This window comes from Protopterus annectens, chromosome 9.part0 (assembly GCF_019279795.1).
Source record: "Protopterus annectens isolate FY-2018-M chromosome 9.part0, PAN1.0, whole genome shotgun sequence".
Taxonomy (NCBI): domain Eukaryota; kingdom Metazoa; phylum Chordata; order Ceratodontiformes; family Protopteridae; genus Protopterus; species Protopterus annectens.
Window position 1 is genome coordinate 1,071,356,956 of NC_056743.1, and position 26,552 is coordinate 1,071,383,507.

Sequence of the window (26,552 nt, forward strand, 5' to 3'; positions counted from 1 at the left end):
TTGGTAGGAGAACCTTCGGGCTTTAATAAGCCCCTCAGGATGAGCTTATTCCTGCAGGACTCTTTGGCTAAAAGCATGACAGATGGAACAAGAGTCCTGCAGGTGCAGAGGGCCCAAACAATACACACAAGAAGTGTGACAGTCTGTCAGAGACTTCTTCTGACAGCACGAGCCACACTTCTTGAATCCCGATATCTTGGTATCCTTAGACATGATACCACAGGAATGGGACAAAAAAGTCTAGACAAGTATACCAGACTCAAAAAAACACACACACGACACTTGAAAAGACACTCTCAAAGTTACTACAATAAAACAAAACAAAATTCCACACATACACACACACACTACTGAATGGAACCTGTACAAACCTACTATAAAGGGGGGGGGGGGTAAAGGCCTAACCACCTTAAGGGTGGAAAAGAGTAAGGAAAACTATTAAAAAGGGAGGGAAGACTAGTCAAGAGGCTACTAACGCTACTAAAAAGGATCCAAGGGAAAAATATCTATCAAAAACTAACTATAAATATAAAAAATCTCAAATATGACCTGGAGCCGATGAAAACGCAACCTCATAGCTGAAGCGGCAAACGAGATCTGGGTATATGACGCCTAGCATTATGGGGACATAGCATAGCCTTGAGCCGGCAAAAATAGCTCTTGAGCTTTAGTATTAGGCCAAGTCGGAGCCGAGGTTCGGCTCCGTACCCATCCAGCAAGAATGAAGGCGAGATTGACAACTTAACATGATTAGTTACCCTTATTCCCTGCCTGCAACAGGAGTTTCGATGGTGAGCACAGGCCTGTCACCACAACAAGGGTCTGCCATTCACTCTACCCACAGCCAGGCCGACAATCATAACGGATGCATCAGATTATGCCTTGGGGGGGCCCACATGGCAGGAAAATGTATTCATGGCACATGGCCTGCAAACCAGATGCATCTTCATATCAATGAAAAAGAGATGCTAGCTGTTCAGAATGCCCTGACAGCTTTCAAGGATCTGCTTCATCCAGGGCAACTACTGATAAATATGGGCAATACTACAGTCATGTGGTACATAAACAAGCAGGGGGGCACACATTCCTACCCCCTCTGCAGACAAGCAATGACTTTGTGGGACACATCATTGAATTACCAAGTTCACCTGCAAGCACAATTCCTGCCAGGAAAAATAAATACTCTGGCAGATGAACTGAGAAACCTCATGGATCCCCACAAATGGAAACTGGATCCTCAAGTCTTCAGCATGATAACAAGGAAATGGGGATGCCCAGACATAGATCTATTTGCCTCCCCTCACAACTGCCAGTTACAGAGATTTTGCACAAGGATTTATCACAAACAAGCATGGAAAGTGGATGTCCTATCCTTCAGCTGGAAAAACCTAACAGTATATGCCTTTCCTCCATAGGTTCATACTAGGCTATCTGCCCTAGGGCATTTATAAGCCTAGCCAGTGTGTGTTTGGCTTTCGCCACCCATTTTAAATTAATTTTGCTATGCCCTTTTTTGAGGTTAGTATACTGTGCCTCTAACAGTGACACAGAAGTGATACCCGGGGTAAACCTACGATCTCCCATCCACTCATCAAGATTCCTCTTGAAGAGAGTCAGTGAGGGACTCTGCCTAACCTGGACTGGGATTTTATTCCAGAGTGAAGGGAGCCTCTGGGTTATGAATCTGTCCCTCCAGCATGTCCTATTTATTTCAGTGCTGAGGTTCAAGTCTCTCGAGCGCGTAGCTCGATGGGATTTGGATTTTCTGAGGTGCAGCATGTCCATTAATTCCGGGTTGGACATGGCTTTATACGTCAGGCACAGATCGCCTCTGAGCAGGTGGTATGCCACTGAGTAGAGCTGGAGTTTCTTTAACTGGGCAGCATATGGCATCTGTTTGAGCCCTTTGATCCTCTTGGTGAGGTACTTTTGGGGTCTTTCCAGTTGCTGCAGGTGTCTGGTAAGGTACATCCCAAAAGGGGCATTGTACTCAATTATGGGCCTGATGAGGGATGAGTAAAGAGGCACGATGACCTCCCCTGATCTAGATGTGAATCCCTTCATGATTAGGTGGGCTATATAAAATGTTTTTCTAACCACTTTGGTCACGTGGTTGATAAATGAGAGATTGCTATCAACTTGGGTCCTCAGGTCCCTAATTACTTCTTCTGTACTTAATGGATTACCACCTATGTGGTAATTTGTGGGCACTTTGTTTTTGCCAAAGGGGATGACTATACACTTTTTGGCGTTTAGCTTGAGGCCATGGCTCTGGCACCAGTTGTCTGTTTCTATGAGGTCCTTTTCGAGGATGCTTGTGTCGGCTGGAGAGTCGATTATGACGCCCAGTTTGCAGTCATCTGCGAACTTGGTCAGCCACAGTCCTTCCGTGTTGGCCTATACCTCCGGGAAATGTATACTGAACAAGAGAGGTCCCAGGACTGAGTATTGTGGGACACCACTTGTAACTGGTTTGAAGTCTGACATGGCTCCAGAAATTCTTACCATGTGGGTTCTGTCCTTGAGCCAGTTTGCAACCCATCTAGTGACATAGGGGTTTATATTTAAGCTGGTGAGCTTATCTATAATGCCTAAGTGGGGTATTGTATCGAAGGCTTTAGTGAGGTCCAGGTAGGCTGTGTGGACCACCTTCCCCTCGTCAATGGCCTTGGTGACTGTTTCAAAGAAATCGACCAGGTTTAAGAGGCAGGATCTGCCCTTAACAAAGCCGAGCTGGGTATGATCCAGTGTCTGTAGGTCCCCAATATCTTTATTTATGAGGTCCATGATGATCCTTTCCATAGCTTTGCAGACCAAGCTAGTCAGACCTATGGGGCAATAGTTTCCAGGATCTGTTGAGGCACCACCTTTGTGGAGAGGGACCACTGTTGCTGTACGCCACTCTTTGGGTACATATCCTGTAGTAAGGCTGAGATTGAACAGTAGTTTTATGTTTGGGTTTAGCTCTTCTTGGAGTTCATGTAGGACACAGCCCGGGACACCATCTGGTCCCATTGATGCTGTGTTTTTTGCTTTGGAGGGCGGCTCTTACCTGAGCATCTGAGATGTCAGGGGGGCAGCACACTGCTGGGATAGATATTTGCCCTTTTGGTGGGGGGGAGAGAAGTTTGCGCTGAACCTGTCAGCTAGGATGTTGGCAATGTCTGTGGGTTCAGTGTATTTTTTGTCATTTTGGACTAATTCTGAGCATATCTGGGAATTCCCACCCAGGTTCCTAACATAACTAAAGAAAGCCTTGTGATTATCCTTCGTGTCCTGTGCAATTTTTCTCTCTAAGCTGGCATTAGCCGATTTTATGAGTGCCCGTAGTTTTTTTGCTAATACTAATCAGAGATGCCTTCCCTTTTTGGGATTTTGCTCTATCATGTAGTAGCTTCCTCCTTCTGTTGTATAGTTTGTTTATGGTTGGGGTCCACCAGACAGGACGTCTGCCTAGGATTGGGTCTTGGTTTTATTTGGGATTGCATGATCCATGCATTCCTGAAGGTGTTCATAGAATGCATTTATAAAGGATTCTGCAGTCTGGGCCTTATTTTCCACAGGCCCTGGGGCTTTGAAGGATTCCACCTCAGTTTTGAGGAGTGTGAAATTTGCTTTAGAGAAGTTTTCCACTGTGGTTTTCTGGGCAGAGGGTGGGGTCGGGATGCGAATATCCAGTGAGATTAGTTTATGGTCTGATCTTACCAGTGATGGATACACTTCTGGTCTGGAGCATAGAGTCCCCATGTTGGTGATGATCAGGTCCAGTATGTTTTCCCCTCTTGTGGGAGTGGTAACAAGTTGTTCCATAGCATTTGAATTTATAAATTCTAGGAACCTTTGGGCTAGGGTGTTGGAGCTAGAGTAATGCTCCCAGTCTGTTTGGGTAGTTGAAGTCGCCCAATATAATGGTGTTTGGAGAGACCTTCATATTTTCCAGTGTTCTCAGGAAGGCCGAGTGGGGTTCCTGGGTTTGGGAGGGTGGTCTGTAGCAGGTTATAAACTGGAAGGCAGTTTTACCCACTGTTAGTTGCACATGGATAGTCTCTGATGCTTTGTGCTGTGCCACCAACCTGGAGGTGTGGGTATCTTTGACGAATATTGATACTCCCCCTCCTTTTGTGGTTCGGTTCAAGTTTTGGGGCCGAAAAGCATGATAATGAGGTATAACCTGGTAGTGCTGGGGTGCTCTCGGAAGCCTTGAACCAGGTTTCTGTTACTGCACAGATATCGATGTTCTCCATGCTAAGGAGAGTTTTGAGTGCGTGCATCTTGAGGTTTAGACTTCTGGCGTTGAGTAGCATTACTCTTAGTTTCTTATCCCTTGTGATACCTATGGAGGTGGGTTTGTCTTTTGAGCCTTGCCTAAAAAAGGCACTATGGGGGTGGCAGGAGCCTTTGCCAATATCTGAAAGCCCAGGGATGACAGGTGCAAGCCATCCCTAGCGAAGCATTGTGGCTTGTCAAGCATGTCATCCCAGGCTGACAGGCATTGGATCCCCTTTGGATGACACCAATACTTAAGCCAATTGTTGAAATTGATCATCTTGTCTTCATATCGTGGCACCATTCTTGGTGAGGGTAAGATGCTACTCAAGGTCAGGGTCATACTGGCCTGGGCTTCATGCTCAGAGAGCTCCTCTATGTCTCTCTTCATGTAGTCCAGGGAGGTGCGTCTCAGGTCATTCACACCAGCATGGACAATGACTGAGTCATGTTTGTACTTGCAATGGAGTGACCTGAGTACTTGTGTTATGTGGTGGATCCTAACGCCCGACAGGCAGCTCACAGTTTGTTCAGCCTGGTGAGCGGGACGTCAGTGTGCCTGACGATAGTCACCTATTACAAGTGTATCAGGTGTGTTGTTTAGCCTTAAGAGCTGTGACTGTTTGGCACACTGGCTTTGTGAGCTATGTGTTGCACGTGTTTTGTTTTGGGGTAGCTGTTGCTTGGGTGTCTGCTTTGGAGGTCTCTGCTGCTTAGGCAGATTTTTATTTAGAGCCTCCGAGTGTGTTTTTTGTGTGTTTATGTGTTTGGTTTGCTGTCATGGTAGGTCTATGTGAGACTGGAATTGTAGTGAGTGTGGTTTCCTTCTCCTCCTAACTGGTTACGCCAGTACTGAGTTGAGGGAGCTTAGCCTCCAGTTTGGCTATATGGTTGCATCTCTCACATGTGTTGGAATTTGTTGGGAGGAGGAGAGGGTTGTCTGTGTACATGAGGCAGTTGTAACATTGCCTCAAGATTCCCAGATTCACCAGCTGGACCGGAGTGGAGATTGACAACTGACCTTTGGACATGCTAGAATAGTATTGGGAATTCCTTTATAATTGAAAAAAGGGCCAATGGGGAACAAGGTACTCAAGGGGAGTTTGTGAGGGTGTAGTGCTTTTAATTTTTTAGTGCTGACTTGTATAATTGCTTTAGTGAGCAAGTGCCAGGTTTTAGAGTAGGAATAGGGTGTTTATGATGAAAACTAGATTAGTTCTAAGGGAAAAAGTGAAGAGCAGACTTTATGGAGCCGAGAATGGTTTAAACCCAAGTAAGCGGCGCTGTCCGATGCTGAGCTATGCGCAAAATCGCGCTAAAGCGGGTTTTATACAGGGGGACTTGAAAGAGCTAGAAATTGGCCCAAAACAGCCAATAGACTACCAGATTCTTGTGCTGGGAACACTCCTCCAGGGATAGATAGGCTGCTCTAAGCTCCCCACTGCCACTGGTGAACAAAGAAGCCTCCCTTTATCCAAGAAAGGAAATGGGCAACACAGGAACTTTCCAAAAGTCCAGAATACACTAAAGCCTGTATTTGGACTACTCTAGGTCAGGAAAGACGGGAAACAAGGATAATTTTTTTGTTTTTTTTTTTTTTTTTGCAACACACAGCAGGAAAATGCAATAAATATGTAACACAGGCTAGCGCACTTGAGTGTGTAGCCTCAACAGGTAAATGCAACAAACAGGACAAACTTTAAAAGTGCAGGTGCAAAAACAACTTTAAACAGTTTAAAACAGTTCAAGAAGCAGAAATACTAGCAGTTTAGCTAGATTGGACAGTCGCCCAGGTAGTAGCAGGAAAAAAACACTTATCAGGTTAGCAGTCGCTCTTTTAGCCTCTCTGCTGCTAGCACCACTCTACAGGACCACGAGGAGCTTGGCTGAGTAGTAACAAGCGCAAAAACCGCGCCAAAGTGGGTTTTATACAGGGGGACTTGAAAGAGCAAGAAATTGGCCCAAAACGGCCAATAGACTACCAGATTCTTGTGCTGGGAACACTCCTCCAGGGATAGATAGGCTGCTCTAAGCTCCCCACTGCCTCTCCTTCCCAAGGTACTCCTAAAGGTCAGACAAGAGAAGCCAAAAATGATACTGATTGCCCCACACTGGCCACACCCAGCACTGGTACCCAGTCCTAAAGAACTTGCATAACAATTCTACAATCCCCCATCAAGGAAAACAGTAAAGTATGTCTGCTGAATAATTCCAACAAGAAAGACTTTCTATTGATTGTACCAAATTTCAGATGTTATACCCAGGCCTGAGCCAGGACAGCCAGCAGCCCTTGCTTTCCCCTTCTACATAACCTTCACTATCTTATCCCTCCCACCTGTATAGATCTCCTCCATTTGTTTTTTTTTACTTTTTTATTCCCACTCTCCAATCTGTAGAACTCCATTGTTACTCCCTCTTAAGCTAACCAGCTATACTAGACTTGCCCACTAGATGGCACCCTAATTCCAGATTTTTTCTACTCTTACCCTTTTTCTCTTTATCAACTACTTACCCCTGTTCTTACCTTCAGTAGTCCCCAAAGTGCTATTAGCTGTCTATTTTGGTTTTTTCCTTCTTTTCTACTGTCCATTGATACCTCTCCAGTCCTCTCTCCCTTTTTCTTTTCTTCCCATTTCCCCTGCACGTTTACAGACTACAGACACTTTATAGACTCTCTTCTTTTCCATTCTATCACTAGAACTAGCCTAGCCGATTGTTTTTCATTAACTGATTCAGTATCTGTTTCTACCCACTCCGTTCGCCCTGCGGGCTCATTCTGCTCCCCTCCCTACCCCCAATTTTCACCCACCCCCAGGGGTCCTACCTTTATACTTCCTAAACCACACCTCTTCCTCCTCCTGTCACTAGTACCTTCTAACCACACCTCTTCCCCTCACCTGTACTATCTAATAATACCTAGTTATTAGACAATTTCCTCCTTACAATCACTCTTCCCTCTATCTTTTCTCCCTACAAACTCTCCTATTACCTAACTCCACACATATTACCCTCTCACTACTCTCCTCCTAGAACACCATAATCCACTCACTCTCTCATTTCCACGCAATAAACTTTTCTTCTACCTACAAAAAACCTATATCTATCCATATAATGAATACTCAATCCATCCCTTCCTTTATCACATTCTTATTCACACTCTCACTATTACCTCCTTTAATCATCTTTTCACCTGTTTTGAAAATCCACTAGACCCAAACCAAAACTATCACAAAAAAGAAACCAGATCTCCAAACTTGCCTTTACTTTTTATATATGCTAACATAACATCCTCAGCTAACTACATACTTCCTAAATATCATAGAACTCTACACACAAAGTACAACAATCTAATCCCCAAAAAATGTCTGTCTCTATACAGCAGATTCAAAAACACATACTATCTAAGCCTTCTACTCTATTTAAACGATGGTGACATTCACCCTAACCCAGGCCCTCCAACAACTCCCATCTCTCTCCTCAACGTCAAGGAATCACCTACCCAAGCCCTTTTCTAGACCATCTAACCCCCTATTAATTGCTCATCTTAACATACGCAGTATAAACAATAAAGCAATTCAACTCCAAGCTCTAACAGAAATCTATTCCTTTGATATTCTCTGCTTAACAGAAACCCGGCTAAAACCTTCAAAGATAATGAAATCATCCCACCTGGATAATAATATCCTGAGACTAGACCAAACATCCAAGAAAGGTGGAGGGGTCGCTATTCTGTATAAACCTAGCTTAAAATTAACCACTCATAACAGCAAACCACCTATAGACTCCAATGCAGAAATTCTTATCACCAAACTTCTTCTTAACAATTCCAAATCCATCTATGTCATCTGTATATATCTACCTCCTGGTAATAACATAGCAGCCATGGAAAATATACTTTGCTGGCTTTCCCAAAACCTGCCTCAAGAAACCATAATCCTAGGTGATACAAATATTGACTGGACCTGCTTATGCAGTAACCTCCCCTCAAACCATATTAACCTTTATGGGTATTCCCAAACCATTACCTCCCCTACCAGAATAAATAAATCTAACAAGAAATCAAGCTTAGTAGACTGGATCTTCATTAATCATCATCCTCACATCTATGACTCTGGGACTCTCCCTTATGATTTAAGTCACCACTCTCTTACCTATATCATCAGACATACCAACATTCCCTCCCCAACATCCAATAAAAACATCAGGTCTAAAAAGTACTTTAATCCTGAACTTTTCCAGATGGAACTAAGAGCATGCAACTGGTCACCCCTACAATACCTACCTTTAGATGAAGCCGTTAGTTACTTTAACTCCAACTTCCTTGCTATCCTCAACCACCATGCCCCAGCCAGACTAGTTAGAACCAAAACCAAACATGCTCCCTGGCTTTCCAAGGAAACTAAACATAAAATCAATGTTAGAAACAAACACTGGGCAAAATGGAGGAAAACAAAAAATCCTATAGACCAACAGACATTTAGACAACTACGAAATGAAACTAAGAAAGCTATCATATCTGACAAAAAAAAAAAAAATACTACCTCCAACCCCAACAAGCCAGTCAAAACAAGCCACAGAAATTTTGGTCTAGTATCAACCAACTACTCCAAACCCTCAAAACACTGAACACAAAACACCAATAAATATAGCAAATTCTTTTAACACCTTTTTTACTGATGCTATACAAACATTAGCTAGTCAACTATCACCTAACAACTTCACTCTACCTTTGAAAGAATCAACCTCACCCCCTACTTTTCATTTTCAACCCATTCCAACATCATATATTCTAACCCTTCTACAGAAACTGAAACCATGCTCCCCCCCCCCCCCCAGCAGACCAACTACCTGCTGAATTCCTACAACAATCCGCCAAAGCTATTGTCTATTCCATTTTTATTCTGATCAACAGAACTATTACTGAAAGTTATATCCCCAGTTTATGGAAAATTTCCTATATTATCCCCCTCCACAAAGGAGGACAATCCACTGAACTCTCAAATTACCGCCCCATTGCCTGCCTCTCACCTCTAGCAAAGATCATAGAAAAATGTATCCACAAACAATTGCTTGACCATCTAATACAAAATAACCTACTAGCCAACTGTCAACATGGTTTTAGACCTTCACATAGTACTACTACTGCCCTTCTTTCCTTCACAGACTGTATCAACAACAACCGCAACCTTAACAAACTCTTTTCAGCCCTATTCATTGACCTGTCTAAAGCTTTTGACATGGTAAATCACCAAATTCTCATCACTATACTGAAATCCTTCTCACTAGATGCATCCTCCATAAAATGGTTCCAGTCTTACCTGGATAAAAGACAACAAGGCCGTACTAAGGCACAACTCTCTCTCTATTCACCTGCCTGTCAACCTCGGAGTCCTCAAGGGTCCATCCTTGGACCTCTACTTTTTTCCATATTCATCAGTGACCTCTACCTTGCCATCCCCCAAGCTACATGCATACAATATGCGGATGGCTCTACACTGATATGCTCAGCCCCTTCCTCCTCTGAACTTCTCTATCTTACTCAACAAGTATTTAACACAGTTGAGCAATTGGTTCACACATAGATGCCTTCTCCTAAATCCCAAAAAGACTGAACTCCTTTTCTCTCCTACTAAGAAATCCCCCCATTAGATTTCTCAGTTAAGTCTACCAATAAAACCATTATATCCCCTGAACCAACCACCAAACTATTAGGAGTCACCATTGACAATAATCTGAACTTTGATATCCATATTAACAATACCATAAAAACTGTCAACAAAAAGCTAGGCTCTCTCTATAGGATAAAATCCTTTATCCTACCTTCAGCTCGAACCACAATAGCACACACTCATCTTTTCTCTTCTCTATGCCTCACCTATGTTTACTAACCTATCAAAAAATAATCTTAACAAATTGGAAATGTCCTATAATAATATTGCCAGATTTACAACAGGCAACCCATTTAGAACCCATCACTGCCTTAATTTAAAGCAGCTAGGATGGCTTGAACTACAAAATCTAATTAAATTTCATCAGCTAACTATAGCCCACCAACACCCTTTACAAACCATCCAAAACACCTATTCGTTCCACACTAATCACTCCCTATAAAAACCTGGAATCCTTAAGGTCTTCTCAGAAACTTCTAGTACACACAACTAAAACAAACAATAAAGCTGTTGACTCCCTTTTTTCTAATATAATTGGAAAAGCCTGGAACCTCCTTCCAAATGAACTCTCCACACTTCCTTCATTACCCTGTTTCAAAAACAAATTGAAAGTATTCCTCAAAACTCATTGGTTATGCCCATGCTCTAAACCTGACTAGTCTAACTGTCTTTTATATACTCTGATCTTCCAAACGCATGAAAAGCAACTCCTTCCTTATTAAACTATGTTACTAATTATCTCTGGAATACATTTATTGTATTTGCATTCCTTTATTATCCCTGTATTTCTGCATTGTAAACTATAGATTGTACTTGCATCCTTTATTATGCCTGTATTCTGCGCTTTAAATTTTCCGGTTATAACCTGTTTATACATACTGTAAATAGCTTTTATCTATCTCATGTATCCTAAGATGTTGTGTTAATTGCATTGTCCTAGCTTTGGAGCTTAACACCTCGGGCCTCTACTGAAAATGGACATGTATCCAGTTGGACTAGCCTGGTCAACAAATGTAAAATAAATAAAATAAATAAATTGTTTCACGGTCCAGCATGGACATTGCCTCAAACTTCTCACTTACTGGACCCAACAAAACAATCAGATCCTGCCCAGCCAACTCAGGACCCTAAATCTGCCAGCATGGCGGATAATGTAGCCACTCAGAACACTTCTCTTTCAAAAGCTGTTATGGATGTTATCTTGGAGGCCAGGAGGCCCAGTACCAGAAAATCTTATTCAGAAAAGTGGAACAGATTCCGTGCTTGGAACCAGGAACAAGGCATTGACACTCAGGTTCCAAATATTCCTCCGATTTTACAATACTTAAATGAGATGCTGGACAAAGGCCTTTCCTTTTCATCAATTAAGATTCATGCCTCTGCTATTTCAGCCCATTACAATACGGAACCACCTATTTTTTCTCATCCTCTAATAAGGCAGTACCTCAGAGGGGCCAAAAACATCGGGCCTCCAAGGAAAGCACCAGTACCTGCATGGGACCTCAGTTATGTCTTGGAAAAACTCACATTGCCTCCTTTTGAGCCAGCCTCAACAGCTGATATAAAATTCTTATCCTGGAAAACAGCTCTGCTCCTAGCAATAACCTCTGCAAGACGAGTCTCAGAGTTACAAGCACTCACGGCTGTGGAACCTTTTATAATTTTTCATCCAGACAGGGTTTCTCTGAGGACAAACCCTACATTTATGCCTAAGGTGGTGCCCAGTGTGGCCATCAAGCAAACCATTCACTTGCCCACCTTTTATCCAAACCCACATAACAAGGGTGAGAAAAATCTACATTCTTTGGACATACACAGACAGCTACGCTTCTACTTGGACAGAACTAAAGCTTTCAGAAAGACTGAGCAACTTTTAAGTGGCATATGCTGCAGGATCACAAGGAAAGGCTATCTCAAAACAGACTATTTCTAAATGGATAGGTCATTGCATTCGTTTCTGCTACTCACAGCATGGTAAATCAGTGCCTAAGGACATTAGGCCTCATTCTACCAGAGCAGCAGCCACTTCCGCAGCCTTCCTCAAAGGAGTACCAACCAAAGACATCTTAGAGACTGCAACTTGAGTTCAGTGCACACCTTTACAAAGCACTACCACTTACCTCTTTACTCTAAATACAGAGCAGGCTTTGCCACTGCAGTTCTGCAGGGCCTCATAGCCTCTCCTAATCCTATTTAGCCCAGCCACCCATCCTCAGCTTTGGGATTCAACCCAAGAGTAATGACTGCAACAGTGAAACACGATGAACATAGTACAGTTGTGTACCTACCATAAATGTAGATGTTAGAGTGTATTCACTGTTGCAGTCCAGATTACCCTCCCACCGTCCCCCTTTCTTTTGCTGGGGTTTATCTGTACTTCTCTATTCTATACAGCCTATGTGGTGTACTTGCTTGTAGATGAAGGAAATGTTACTTTAGTGCATGTATGTTTATTGGCATAATATATTTAGCCTACCCTTTTGGGGGCATCTGACATATGGGGCAAGAAAAACTGAAGACAATGGTGTCAGCTGCATCTTTTATACCCCTGGCGCACTGATGTCAGGGAAGAGGCAACAGCAACCAACGCCGGGCCAGGACTTTGGAATTCAGGCCGACTGCGAGTAGCCTGCCAGCAGGATAACCCAAGAGTAATGACTGCAACAGTGAATACACTCGAACATCTACATTTAAGGTAGGTACACAACTGTACTTTCCTTTCATCCTAGGTCCTTAGGATTAGCTGAATCCAAGCAAACTATTTCTTCTTGGATCTCAAAAGCTATTTTAATTTTGTTCTTTTCATAGTAAGAGACTTTCTTATTTTGTTAAGCCTCATTCTACTAGAACTGTGCTTCTTCTGGTTCTTTTTTTCAAGGGTTTGGATAGTAGCTGTATTCTTAAGGTAGCTACCTGGACTTCTGTCCATACTTTTACCAACCACTACAAGTTGGATGGAGTCTCCAGAGCTAGAGCTGGTTTTGCTAGGGCCATCTTTCATGGTTTACTAGAGGGCTCTGCTGATCCATCATCCTCCCAAGTTTTTTCCTGAGCTTTGGCACTCTGCTTAATGTAATGAATCCTGCAACAGTGAAGAGAAGGACAGAGTACAGTTGTGTAAAATCTTATCATAACTGTAGAATTCCTTCTCTTCACTGTTGCAGTATTCATTCCCTCCCTCCCTCCTCCCCCTGGTCCATTGGTCTTCTGGATGTACTGGTTACGTTCTCTCTCTCTCTCTCTCTCTCCTTATACTGGCGTTCCTACAGGGGCTCTCATTTCTGAGGATGGTACGTCCGAACATCACTTTTATGCCCTACATTACGTGAGGAGCATACATGTGATGTGCAATATACCTTAAAGCAACTTAAAGCTTTGGTATACTGGCTGGACATGAGACCACCCTTGGTAGGGGATCCCTAATTTAATGATTACTGCAAGAATGAAGAGAAGGATATCTACCATTATGGTAAGATTTTTGCACAGCTGTACTGTTTGAATCCTTTACATCGCCTGATTTTAAGATTACCGAGATGTTTTGTGTGTTTGATTTTAATTGGGCATATTAATCCATTAATGTTCATGTTTCTGCAGTAACTGCTCGCTTTCCTTTTTTTTTTTTTTTTTTTTTTTTTTTTTTTTTTACAGATTAGAAAAGCTTTTACAGAATGATGTATTTCAAAGTTTTACCTTCAGTATCACAGTATCATACAAAAGATACTATTCTCCTCCATAGGGTTTAAACTATGCTAGAAAATGGTCTCATTTTGAACCTTTAAAACTGCAGCATTAAAGTACTTTTCCTGGAAAAACTTTTTTTCCTCGTAGCTGTTAAATCTGGCAGAATAATGTCATAGCTGAGCAGTCTGTACATATTGTTATCACCTTGAGCTGCTCTCAAGACTAAGCACTTGCAATGCTAAAAGTAGTGCCATAAGTATCTCTTAACCAGTCTAATTGCCATTTCTTATGCAGACTGCCAAAGTGTTAGAGGACATTTAATTTTGTTGGATGTACACAGACAACTTGTTGTAGAAGAGCCTAATAAATCAGAAAGCCTGATCAACTGTTTTAATTCAACAGTGTAAACAGAGATCTGCCAGTCAATAGACCTTATGAAAATGGTTGGCACATTGCATTGACTTTTTTATGATAAATAACCCTACTTAGGCACATGAGACCATTCTGGTAGTATAGCAACTACATCTGCAGCATCTCAGAAATGTTTCTGAAGAAAATATTTTAGAAGCTGCAACATGGTTTACTTGCATATACATTCACTAAACATTACAAGTTGGATGCAGGTTTCAAAAGTAAGACAGGCTGTGGCCCACCTGTGCTAGAAAGGATCCTGCAATTTTCCACTTGCATCACTTAAAAATATTTTTCACATGACTTTATTAGCTGGTGCTAACCTGTAAAAGTCCTGTCTCCCTGATTATTGTGTGACTCTTGAATAAGAAGAGACCAAGGAACAGAGGTTACAAAAGGGAGTTCTTTTTCAGCGACAGATTATTTTTCCAAAACTGGAGTAAAAAATGGATAAACCTGGATATTATTGGAGAGCTGGTCACCCACCCACCTCCAAATAAAGGGCTTCACTTCTTTACTTATTTTAATCCTTCATAACATCACAAGAGATTACCCAGTTGGAGAAGCAAGCTGGTGATGAAATGGTCCATTAGTATCATTGCAAAATACCAGGTCTACTGCTGGGTGGAAAGTGCCCCTTAGGTCTTTCACAGGACAAGGGAAAGTGGTACCCTCAGGAGGTCGCTCCAAAATCGATGGGGCTCCACAACATCTGTTAAGAGGTATTTGCAGCCTTTCTGACCCTGACGGAGTTGGAAGGACATCTGCTAATAAGGCTACTCTTGAATGGTACAACCACTCTGTCATGTAGTACATAAGTAAGGGAACATGAGAGGTGGTGAAAGTCCATCAATAAGCAGTAAACAGTGGTCCCCTTTATTCCATGGTGTCTGCCCAGTGAGAGATTAGAAGAAAAATTAGAGACTGACACCAATGATTGTGCTTTGTTTATGTATTGTTCTAAGGGCTCAGTGTCTGTCAGGAAAAATTTCTTAGGCTTATGTATGTTAGTGGAAGGTTTTTATATTTTTGTTCTGAGTAGCCCTTTCTTCTACAGTCTGTGAATTCACATGTTTGCTTGACCCAGCTTGAGCTTCTATTTAATATAGACTGCTGTCATTCAATATGCATTCTTGACCCAGCTTGGGCTTCTGTTTAATATGGACTGCCATCATTCAATATGCATGCTTGTTTATGCCATCTCTGTATACTACATCTGTTTTGTGCAGAGAACTAGCCCAGCACAGGGTGTTAAGAATTTCTGAATGGAGTCTTCCCAACTCTGGCTTTTAATGAAGAATTTGCCTCTCTGATTTTATAGCCAGTTTGTGTTGTTTTCCTTTTACTTCAACATGGCTGTTTTTGATGTTTTTATTTTGGATGACATTTTAGTTGGCAGCCGTTAACTGAGCTTCTGGCACTTACTCTTTGAAGCTTGCTTTGTGTTTCACAACACCAAGGTCTAATTTAGTTGAGCTTGTAGAGATTGCCTCTAAGCAATGTCCTTGTTTAGGTGACTGCTACAACTGTCTGTTATCTTGTGTTCTCTACTGTTTGTAGTATTTTGATATTCCCTTCTAATGACTCGTTTGCCTGTCCCTTTCCAGCCCCTGTACTTGGTATGGTGAAGGTTTCGTGTTTTCCTCTGGTGCTCTGTTGTGATGTCTTTGTTCCTACACTCATTATTTTTTTCCTGCCACTAGCACAGTTTGGCTACTTATCCCAGTGTACCTCAGTGAAGAGTTCCCTTATGCAAAGCCTAAAATGAACTTCTTCTAAGGGCTCATATCTGTCAAATCATAAGCCAGCAGACAGCGCCCTCAAAAAATGCATTATCCATATTAGCTTAGGAAAAAATACATGAAGCACTGCCTCAGTTGTCATTGCTTCAATCTGGTCACCTGAAGACACAAGATAAAAACTCCAGAGCTTACTCGCATCTTCTCAGATGGAGGCATTTGACTGCACCCAATGTTAGAAATTAGTGCGAGGGTCCCCATCTGATCCCAGACTGCTTTTACAAGACTGTAGAACCTAGTTTGCCTTCATTAAGGGTAGATCATGCTCTTTGAATCTGATGGACAACTTTGAGAATGTCACCAAAGCCATGGAAGAAGGCAAAAACGGTACATATTCTTTTGTGACTTAGCCAAGGCTTTAGACATAATCCCCCACTCAGATATCATTATGAAACTATGCCAGCTGGGGATTAACCCAGATGCCACTAGATGGGAGCTAACTGGCTCACAGACAGAACACATACTGTCAAAGTTGGGGATTCAACCTCTACCTGTAGACCAGTTACCAGTGGCGTACCACAGGGATTTGTGCTGGGCCCTCTACTGTTTGGAATCTATTTCTTGGAAGTCCGATTGAAAGTAGGTTTGCTGATGATTACAAACTGGGCCCAATCACGGAGTCCCCAAATGATGTTAACATATTTCAAAAGGGGCTAACACAGACAAATGATTGGTGCCAAAGCCATGGACTAAAACTAAACACAAAAATGTGCATTTGTTATCTTGTTTGATAAAGAGCAAGTCCCTGCAACTTACAGTATTGACAGCACCCTCCTAAACTCAAACCCAGTGGTGTGAGATTTGGGAGCACAAGTTGATAGCAATCTAAACTTAGATTACCATGTGTCCACAGTGGTAAGGAAAGCCTTCTACATTGCACATTTCATAAGTAAGAGCATTGCATCAAAGATTAAAGATGTTATAAGTCGTCTGTACTCAACCCTTATCAGACCACTAACAGAGTACAACACTCCTTTTTCATGTACCTCACCAGACACCTACAGCAGCTGGAGAGACCAGAGGTTTCTCACCTAGAAAATTCAGGCCCTCCAAAACATGACCTGTATGAAAAGACTGAAAGCCCTGTCACTGTACTCTGTATCCTACAAGCTGCTGAGAAGTGACTTGAGCCTCAGTCTCTGCACATCCGCAAATCAAATGGAACAAGAGTCACTCTATAGGGATCTCAACCTACCCTGTGACATTAAAAGAACATGCTAGAGAGACAGATACAGTGGATATAAAAAAGTGTACACACCCCTCTTAAAATGCCATTTTTTTGTGATATAAAAAATGAGACCATAAATAATTTCAAAACTTTTCTCACCTTTAGTGTGACCTATAACCTGTACAATTCAATTGGAAAAAACAAATCTGTTGGGGAAAAATATAAAAAAATAAACGTACAATAAGCTGGTTACATAATTGTGCACACTCTTAAACTAATACTTTGTTGAAGCACCTTTTGATTTAATTACAGCATTCAGTCTTCTTTGGTACACACCTGCCATCAATTTAAAGAGACTCTGATTGACCCCAAATAAAGTTCAGTTGCCCTAGTAGGATTTTCCTGACATTTACTCAGTTGCCTGCTACAGCAAAAGCCATGGTTCGCAGAGAGCTTATCAAGCATCAGGGGGATCTCATTGTTGAAAGGTAACAGTCAGGAGAAGGGTACAAAAAAATTTCCACAGCATTAGATATACTATGGAACACAGGGAAGATAGTCATCAAAAAGTGGAGGAAATATGGGACAACAGTGACATTGCAAAGAACTGGACGTCTCTCCAAAATTGATGAAAAGACAAAACAAAAACTGGTAGGGAGGCTGCCAAGAGGACCTACAGCAGCACTAAAGGAGCTGCAGGAATTTCTGGCAAGTACTGGTTGTGTACTACATGTGACAACATTGTCCCGTATTCTCCATACATCTGAACTATGGGGTAGGGTTGCAGGACAGAAGCCTTTTCTTACAGAGAAAAACATCCAGGCCCAGCTAAAATTTGCTAAACAATACGTAAAGTCTCAAGCATGTGGGAAAATGTGTTATGGTATGATGAGACCAAGGTTGAACTTTTTGGCCACAATTCCAAAAGATACTTTTGGCGCAAAAACAACACCTCACATCAACAAATGACCACCATCCCCACGGTGAAACATGGTGGTGGCAGTATCATGCTTTGGGTTGCTTTTCTTCAGCTGGAACTAGGGCTTTAGTCAAGGTGGAGGGAATTATAAATAATTCCAAATGCCAGTCACTTTTGACCCAAAACCTTCAGGCGTCTGCTAGAAAGATGAAGAGGAATTTCACCTTTCAACATGACAATGACCCCAAGCATACATCCAAATCAACAAACAAATGGCTTCACCAGAAGAAGATTAAAATTTTGGAGTGGCTCAGCTAGAGCACAGACCTAAATCCAATAGAAAATCTGTGGGGTGACCTGAAAAGGGGCTATGCACAAGAGATGCCCTCGCAATCTGACAGATTTTGGAACTCTTATAGGTTCATAGGTTGGTACTAGGCTATCGGCCCTAGGGCCTATACAAGCCTAGCCATAACAATTCCCTGGATATTTCTTCCCACGATATTTACTTCCATGGACCCCTGTCTAGCAGGGCAACTGACGTGATCCCCAGGGTGAATTTCTTATCTCCCATCCAGTCATCAAGGTTCCTTTTGAAGAGGGCCAAGGAGACGCACTGCTTGACATGTATGGGCAGACTATTCCAGAGTCTGGGGAGTCTCTGGGTCAGGAACCTATCCCTCCAGCATGTTTTGTTCATTATGATGACAAGGTTTAGATCCCTGGAGCGTGTAGCTCTGAGGGATTGGAATTGCAAAGAAGAATGGTCAAATATTGCCAAGTCTAGATGTGCCATGCTGTAGATTCCTAACCAAGACTGACTGTTGTAATTAAATCAAAAGGTGCTTCAACAAAGTATTAGTTTAAGGGTGTGCTCACTTATGCTAGCAGCTTACTGTACGTTTTTTATTTTTTATATTTTTCCCCTAACAGATTTGTTTGTTTTCAATTGAATTTTACAGGTTATAGGTCACATTAAAGGTGGGAAAATTTTGAAATGATTTATTGTGGCCTCATTTTTTATATCACAAAAACCTGACATTTTAACAGAGGTGTGTACACTTTTTATATCCACTGTCCAAGAGATTGCTACAGCTCTGGAATAAACTCCCAATTCACATGAAGCAGAGCTCAATAACGCGATTCAAGCACAACCTAGACAATTGGACTGGAGACCGTAAATTCACCCTGGGGATTGCATCTATGTTCCTTATGGACGGGGGCATTCAGTGCTGTTCCTAGACTTGCTGTGCAAACGACCATCTAACCAAGGTCATTTAGGGAACACTGGTATAACACGGATTGCCTTATTAGGGCCCTAGGGTCATTAGCCTAGTAAACTCCTATGAAACCTGTGAGATGGTAAAAGGGTACTTGCGTATTATCGCAACCAGATTTTTGCGATCATAAAGGTTGCTTCTCGATAGTGAAATGTGTCCGGTAAGATTTTAAAAATGGGACACAATGTGTTTTCTTTGACAAGGAAGGGTCTTTTATGCAGGGTTATGAATACAAATTAGAAAAATAGTGAAGTGTCTATGCATGCACTTCCCTGGAGGCAGCATGTCATTGCATCTTCCCGGTTACTGAGATCACTTCATGATTACACATAGTAAGAGCACTTTCCCAAAACATCTCATTGCCGGACAATGCTCTCTTCTTCCTGTACTTTGTGGCTGTTAGCAACCGTTTTTTTTTTTTTTTTTTTTTTTAATTTTGACCTGAAGATGTCTTTACAAATAGTACCCCCCCCCCCAAAAAAAAAGTGACCAAAACCATCATTACAGGCTCTCTGCCTTTGCCTTCTCTGAAGGCTGCTTCCTTCCACACTGTCAAAATAATCCATTCGTCAGAACAGCAGCAGGCATTCTAATTCAAGCGTGCGTGTGTGTAAGGCACTCTGAAAACACAAAGCGGGTTTTCTCAAATGTTTGTCTTCCCCTTCACACAGACCCTGTAACGGAAAGCTAGTCCACAACAAATAAAACAGACCCTAAATACCACCTTACAGTGGTTTGTGGCCTCGTTTGTACAGAAGTATTGTAAATTCGCAACCGTGAAAATCTGGTTACGATAATACGCAAGTACCGGTAAAAGATATAGAGGACAGAATCAGTCAGATGGAGCTACTTCTGTCCCTAAGATGGATTCATGGGGCACATTTAACACCAGCTCTTGCTTGATACGTAACAGATATGTTTTCTACCATCCTCTGCCTTAGTGTCAGAGGGTTTTGAACTAATGCACAACTAGCAAGTATCTTGGACTGCTGTGTTATTTTTAACTTGCACCAATGGAGTGGACCCTTAGTTCCCACAAATGTTTTTTGGTCAATGCTGTTGGGACAGAGGATTCCCCTCCCTGGGTTCAACAGGGCTGTTTTGCTAAAATTGCAGAAGATGATCTTAGGCTTGCAAGACAAGGCAGTTTTTGTGAACTGTATTAATGAATGTTGGTTAGTAACCTTAGGGAAACAGACTAATGCCAGGGCCAAATCCGCCATAGGTCTCTCCCTTTCCACATGCTTATTGTGCATCAACCCGATGCAAATTTGCCAAGTGTGAGGCCACCTTCTCTACCTCTCTGAGGCCTGGTAAAGGGACTTAGGAGGACCTAGTGGCTTTATCTTCTCCATTTGAATCCCCTTAGGTGACCCTTCATGTGGAGAAGATTTAAGACTCATAATGCCCTGAAGTCCTCTATGGGACTAGCATTTGATCATCTTGTTTTTTCCCCTGGGAACATGGTTGTTTTATTTTTAGGTGTGTAGAAGTGGACTCAGTGCTCTCCTTTTCACTTAGGATGATAACACTGGTAAAAATAAAACATTTCATGAAGACTTAAAAAAAAAAAAAAAAAAAAAGTGATACTTGGGTTACGTAAGCAGTAGGTTCTGGTAGAAAGAAGTCTAGTGTCTTGATACTTAAGAGTAGCTATATACAAAACTAGACGTTACTTTATGTTGTGAAATAAGATAGAGGATGGAAATCTGTGCTTAGATCCAAAGCTACTAATGCCTCCAAAGTGATTGAGAATGTATGTTGAACCTGTCCTTAAAATAACAGTGATGAGATGCTCAGATCTGGTCTGAGATACTAACATATTTCATGACTTGGGTCTTAATGAGTATCTGGGCAAAGAAGAATGTTGGCAGCCTCTATGCCAAATAGAGCTTTTAGTCAAGGATGCTATCTTTACAGCTTGTGAGTATCTCAGACCTCCTGATCCAAGAAAGGAGGATGCCCTTTATAAGTCTCCTTTTGGAGTGAGAGTATTTCAAACCATCCTGACTTACTTTTCTCTGAATCCTTAAGCCCATCTTACATCTTTGAAACCAAAGCACCATATAAGGAGTTTAAATAATTGGAGAGGGATATGCATGAGGTATTTACTGTAAAACTGTCTCATATCCCTTAGATAATTGCTTGTCAGTGCAGATTACAATCCTGCATGATGGATCAGACATTGGAAAAGCATTTGATGCTTCCTGATCTTAAAGTAGAGGAACTGATTAAGATCTTTGCCCTTCATTAGGTTAACAGATGGCTGTTGGTAGTTTTGAGTGCACTGAGACTTGTGTGTCCCTGTGCAGTGTGTAGCACAGGTTTTTCTCCTTGTAAGGGTGAGCTTAGGTTTACCCCCTTGGACACCCTTCATGGGCAGTGAATGTCTTCTTGGGCAGGCCTTCCATAATTTGATCTTCAAAAAAAAAGCAGGACTTTACCACTCTGAAGCCTTTGTATGACCATCCTTTGCCATCCCACCCCATACACACACCTTGTAGGCTAGTCCAGCCCACCCAGGCACTAAAAAAAATGCACTAATGCACTATACAAACACACCATTAATCACACCACTGCAACCTTCAGATTCACTGTTATCGATAAAATAGTAGGTGAGAGAGTAAATATAGGAGGTTTGCATGGTCTTCTGGACTCAAAGGAGAAAAAATGGATTATAAAATTAGGTGCTTTGTTTTCACCTGGATTGAATGAAGATCTTTAATTGATGAACCAATCACAGGGCACTTGAACACAAGGATCATGTATATAAGCACAGTGTACTAATATTTAATTAAACACTGAGGAAGGCTGTTACTTTTTACTTTTGACAAGCCGAAAACCGGTTTGTTTTTGGGTTTTGTGCTTTGAACAATAAACTAAATCTCCACAGCTCATCATTGTCTGCTGACTTCTTATTTGAATTTTATCACCTTTTTAACTCATTCACATCCCAGGAGAGGAGCATGCTGATGGCCTTCCCTGAACAACAACTGCAATTTCAGAATTCAGGAGCCTTCCCTGGTTATTTGATCAGAAGAGGGCACCCTGGAGAAGAACCTGTTCATTGATGAAACTTTTTTTTTTTTTTGCCACTTCTGCCCAGCGCAGCACTAGTTCATTCTCCCTTTTATGATAGTGGAGATTCTTGTATGCCTGCCCACCATTCCCACTGATTCCCTGTATAATTAAAAAAAAAACACAGAAGATCAAAGCTGATCCTTTTTGCCATTTGCTGACTTAGAAAGGGTGGGGTTTCAGGCTCTTGGTTCCGTGGCAATATAAGAAACCTTTCCAGTACAAGCTAAGGAAGTCCCTACATTTTGGGATATTTACTGGCTCACCTGCTGGACCTAGCTCATGGTTTTTAGCTCTCCTGAATCCTGACAGAATTCCTGACACGGAGTTTAGAGGTAACTGGAGCTATAAAGAAACCTTCAACTCACTGGTCATATCTTTCTTATTGGAAGTGGTTTTCTTTTTGTTAAGATTTTTATTTTTAAAATATTACTTTAGTTAGCATACAAGTTATTCTGGCTCAATCACCTTGTGAGTTACATCCATGGCATTCCAGTCATGGTGTATGTTTATGGATATTTCTTCTCTTATGATCTTGTGGTCTGCAAGATTGTGGTCCAGCACCACCTGATCAAGCAGATCCTTAAAGGAGCTCTTTCTATTTCTGTCCTCCTTTTTAGAACCCTCATCATTGGGATTTGAAACATATAATCAACAGGCTTGTTTATTCCTTATTCAAGGCATTTTGTTTGGGAGCTCTGAAGTTCATCCACAATCTCTCCCAAATGTGGTGTCAAAATTGATCTTAAATTAGTCAATGTAACCCTGTTTCCTTTCCAAGGGTGCATGTATAAACCAAGGGAGAATGAGCCCTGTCACACCATGCACTTGCAGCACTGATTGTTCTTAAATCAGTCTATTTAACTCTTTCCTTTACTCTCCTAGGGAGGAGGGGGGTTTGTGTGTGTGTAAACAAAGGGGAAAATGGCCTCCTTCTGGCATAAAGTCCTTAAGACCCACATGCCCCATCTTTGAATAGTAGCTCAGGAGCTGAAAGAGCTATGTGGGAATGTAGGAGTGAATGACTTGTGTGGGCTAACCTGTTCTAGGAAAGGAAGAGGTGGCTTCCAGTCAGCTGATCACCTCTATGCAAACAAAGGTTTGTAAGGCACAGAAATAGATAGGACCAGGGATATGGAACTGGCAGTCTCAAAGCTAATGGGGATAGGCATTCATTAGTATGCGAGTAAACACACGTACATGCTCTCCAGATGGTACAGGATGCCCCACTGTGTCATGTTTGCTCAATCAATCTTCATGGTGGAACTCAGGCTTTAGAAGAAGCACCTTCATTCTCTGGGTGCTTGTGAAGGCACAAATCACCTGCATGGCTTCTTTAATGGACTCTCTTCTCACCTCTTTGCTGGGGACTCGAGACGTTTACGTTTTAAATTCTATTTATATAATTATTGGTTCGGTATACCTTAGTGACCCCTCTTAAGCATGGCAGTTGTTTTTGGCAGGGGAAGCATGCCTGCTCTGCCTTCATGTCCAGTCACTCAGTATACTGTCTGTATATTCGCACAACTTCAGAGCAAAAACAAATGCATCGATTTGCCTCTGGTAGTGTGGCATTGGACATGGGTAGAGATCAGAGGTAGAGTGAGGTCCCCCATACAGAAAGGCTGCAGTCTCCTTAACAAAAGTACCATGAATTCAACTTCACTCACTTTAGTTTTGCAATGACAATTTAGACCAGAAGGATAGTGTGGCTTGGAGCAAGACAGTTCAGCATCTATAAATTAACGTCCGTTTAAGCATTTTGTTCTGACTGCCCATGTCTTTTAGTGATTTTCCTTTTGTTGCACATGCACTTGAGTTTTCTCCTTCACTTTTACATCACTCTTTTAAGAGACTTAGATGGCTGAAAAGATTGCACTTAACCACTGCTTAGCCCATAAAGATGTCATTTAAATTCCAGATTTTTGTCTGCAAATATTTTTGAGCTTGTTCACATCCAGCCATATAGACTAGCAGTATATAATGATTTTAGTACAATTCATTTGCTTAAACATAACCATTGATGAGACATAGCTGTTTAAATGTTTCTTTAAATTATTTTATCTATTCGTTTGTTTTGAGCTTTAAACATACCTCTGATACCATGTTCACTTGTTTTGTACTGTAATGGTCATCTCACTGTTTTTGATTAGGTGACTGTTGGCTTGCCAGTTATATTTTCTGATTGTGTGAAGGATTGAAAAAAGAGAACCACTGCACTGTTTTAGTACTGGTTGTTCAGCTTCAAGGTTATAGCACTTAAAGGTCAGAAGACACTTGACTATGTCAGTTAGTTGTTGAGGCCATGGCTCATTAATCCTGGTGTTGATAAAGTTTATGGTCCCTTTATGTTATTGTCGCTTGATCTCTTCTAGCCAAACCTTTTTTTTTTCAGATTGCTGTTAAAGTCCAAACGTTAGAATGTAAAAAGAAGGCATTTAGTGGCCAATTATCTCTTGTCAGGGCATGGACCTGTGTGATAAGCAGGACAACCAAAGTGTATGAAGTACTCAAATGAGTACAATGTTAGATTGTAGCAGTTTGTTTACACAGTTCCTTAAGCACAAATGTTAAGCAAAAATAATGCAGAAGAGTATGACTAAATCAAATTAATTCTGTTCCTTTCCTTTTGAGTATCTTGTCTTGTTTTAATCAGTAACAGCATTCACTGGTCATATGCTGCAGCACTTAGTACTATAGTGTACACCTTTTCTGTCAACTTATCAGTATATGTTGAAACAAACCGAAAATACCTTGCACCTACTTTCTCTAATCCCTAGTTTATTTCGCTGGATTACTGTTCTTTAAATTATTTGGTATTGCAAGCATACCAAGTCATTCATAATTAATTCCATTTTCTAAGTACATTTTTATTTAAATTTAACATTTGTTATGATGGAGAGTAATGAGTTTATTTTCATCTCTGAAGGTTTTTTTTTGTTATCTTGGTATTTGTATATTTAAATTTGTCTTTTAATTGATTTTGTTTTGTCTATATTTAAATTTATTTTAATGTGTATTCTAACTGTTTTCATAGCTTTTAGTTAGCATTTGCTTGTTTGAATTTTATTCATTTTAATAAAGCAGTATAATATAATCTGAGCTCAATAGAGAAGTCTCAGAGGTGCCTGACATCATGGTTCTTTGCCTTCTAGTGAGACTGGATGGCAGGGAGTATGTGGAGAAGCCCCTACTTCTCAGCAGCTTCAGTCAGCGCTGTCTACTAAAGACATGTATATGTAAGTAGTACTGACCAAACATTTCATGATTTCTACAGTATTTGCTTCGGACATCAGCTGATATATGTGGTGTCATATATGCTTTTCTTTGAAAATGGCAGCTTGATGGCAGATGTTCATTACTGTCTTAGATGCTATTACTCATAGTAACAGTGTCAGTAACTTCAATACAAAAGGGTGCAAAGCATGTATTATTTACAGTTTTGTTCTGGAGGAATATGATATTGTAACCATATTTGCTTTTAAAGAATTTTATTCATCACACTGATTTTCAACATGGGTTCACATACATTAGTTATATTGAAAACAGAAGAATCTCCAGTAACATTTTCCATTGTCGTGTATATGCATTATAAATGTGCTATGTCAAAATTCTGTTTATTCATGTGCACACTACAACTCATAATTTTCATTTCCTACTGATCCTAAGCATCATTTTGTGTAATATTCACAAGTGTGTAATTTATTTTTTATGAAATGTAATTCCTCCATCTTCTAATAATTCCAGCTTTTGACTTTTATTTCCTTTACTGTTTTTAGTACTTCATTTACTGCTGGCCCAATTTTTGATTTACACTTTCATGCAGTTGCTGCAAATAACATTAAACTTAACAAGACTTTGCTATGCCTTGGCATTTCTGAATCTAAACTCCAATGTAGTAGCATTATCATCTTGGTTAAAATATGTTCCCCAACAGTTTTGTCAGGACAGTTTGCAAGGAGCCCTCAAGCCCAGTTATCTCCATGATGTCCCAGAAAACCTGTTCCCAGTTTTCTGTCCCCTTCCCTAACTTCAGCAACTGTTTTCCACTTGAGGAGAAATTCCTCTGAATGGAATTAAAAGTATCTATGTAAACATTCCTGTGTGTGTGTCTTTCGGCTTTTTCCATTTAGGGGTCGCCACAGCGGAACTCTGGTCCGCTAATGATTGGCAGTTGATTTTTACATACCGGCATGCCAGGCCTGACGCACAACCTTCAACGAAGGTACGCCCATTCATGCATGTCTCCCCGCAGAAGATGCTCTAGCTGAGAATCGAACC

At 41.3% G+C, this 26,552-nt stretch overlaps 1 protein-coding gene across 1 annotated transcript in view; it reads left to right on the forward strand.

Moving 5' to 3' along the window:
* ESPL1 (extra spindle pole bodies like 1, separase) overlaps positions 1–26,552 on the forward strand; it is a 2,570,648-nt gene that overhangs the window by 2,358,665 nt on the left and 185,431 nt on the right. The window contains exon 29 of the mRNA XM_044083892.1: positions 25,427–25,510. Coding sequence (XP_043939827.1) covers positions 25,427–25,510 — 84 coding nt within the window. The remainder of the gene's footprint in view (positions 1–25,426; positions 25,511–26,552) is intronic.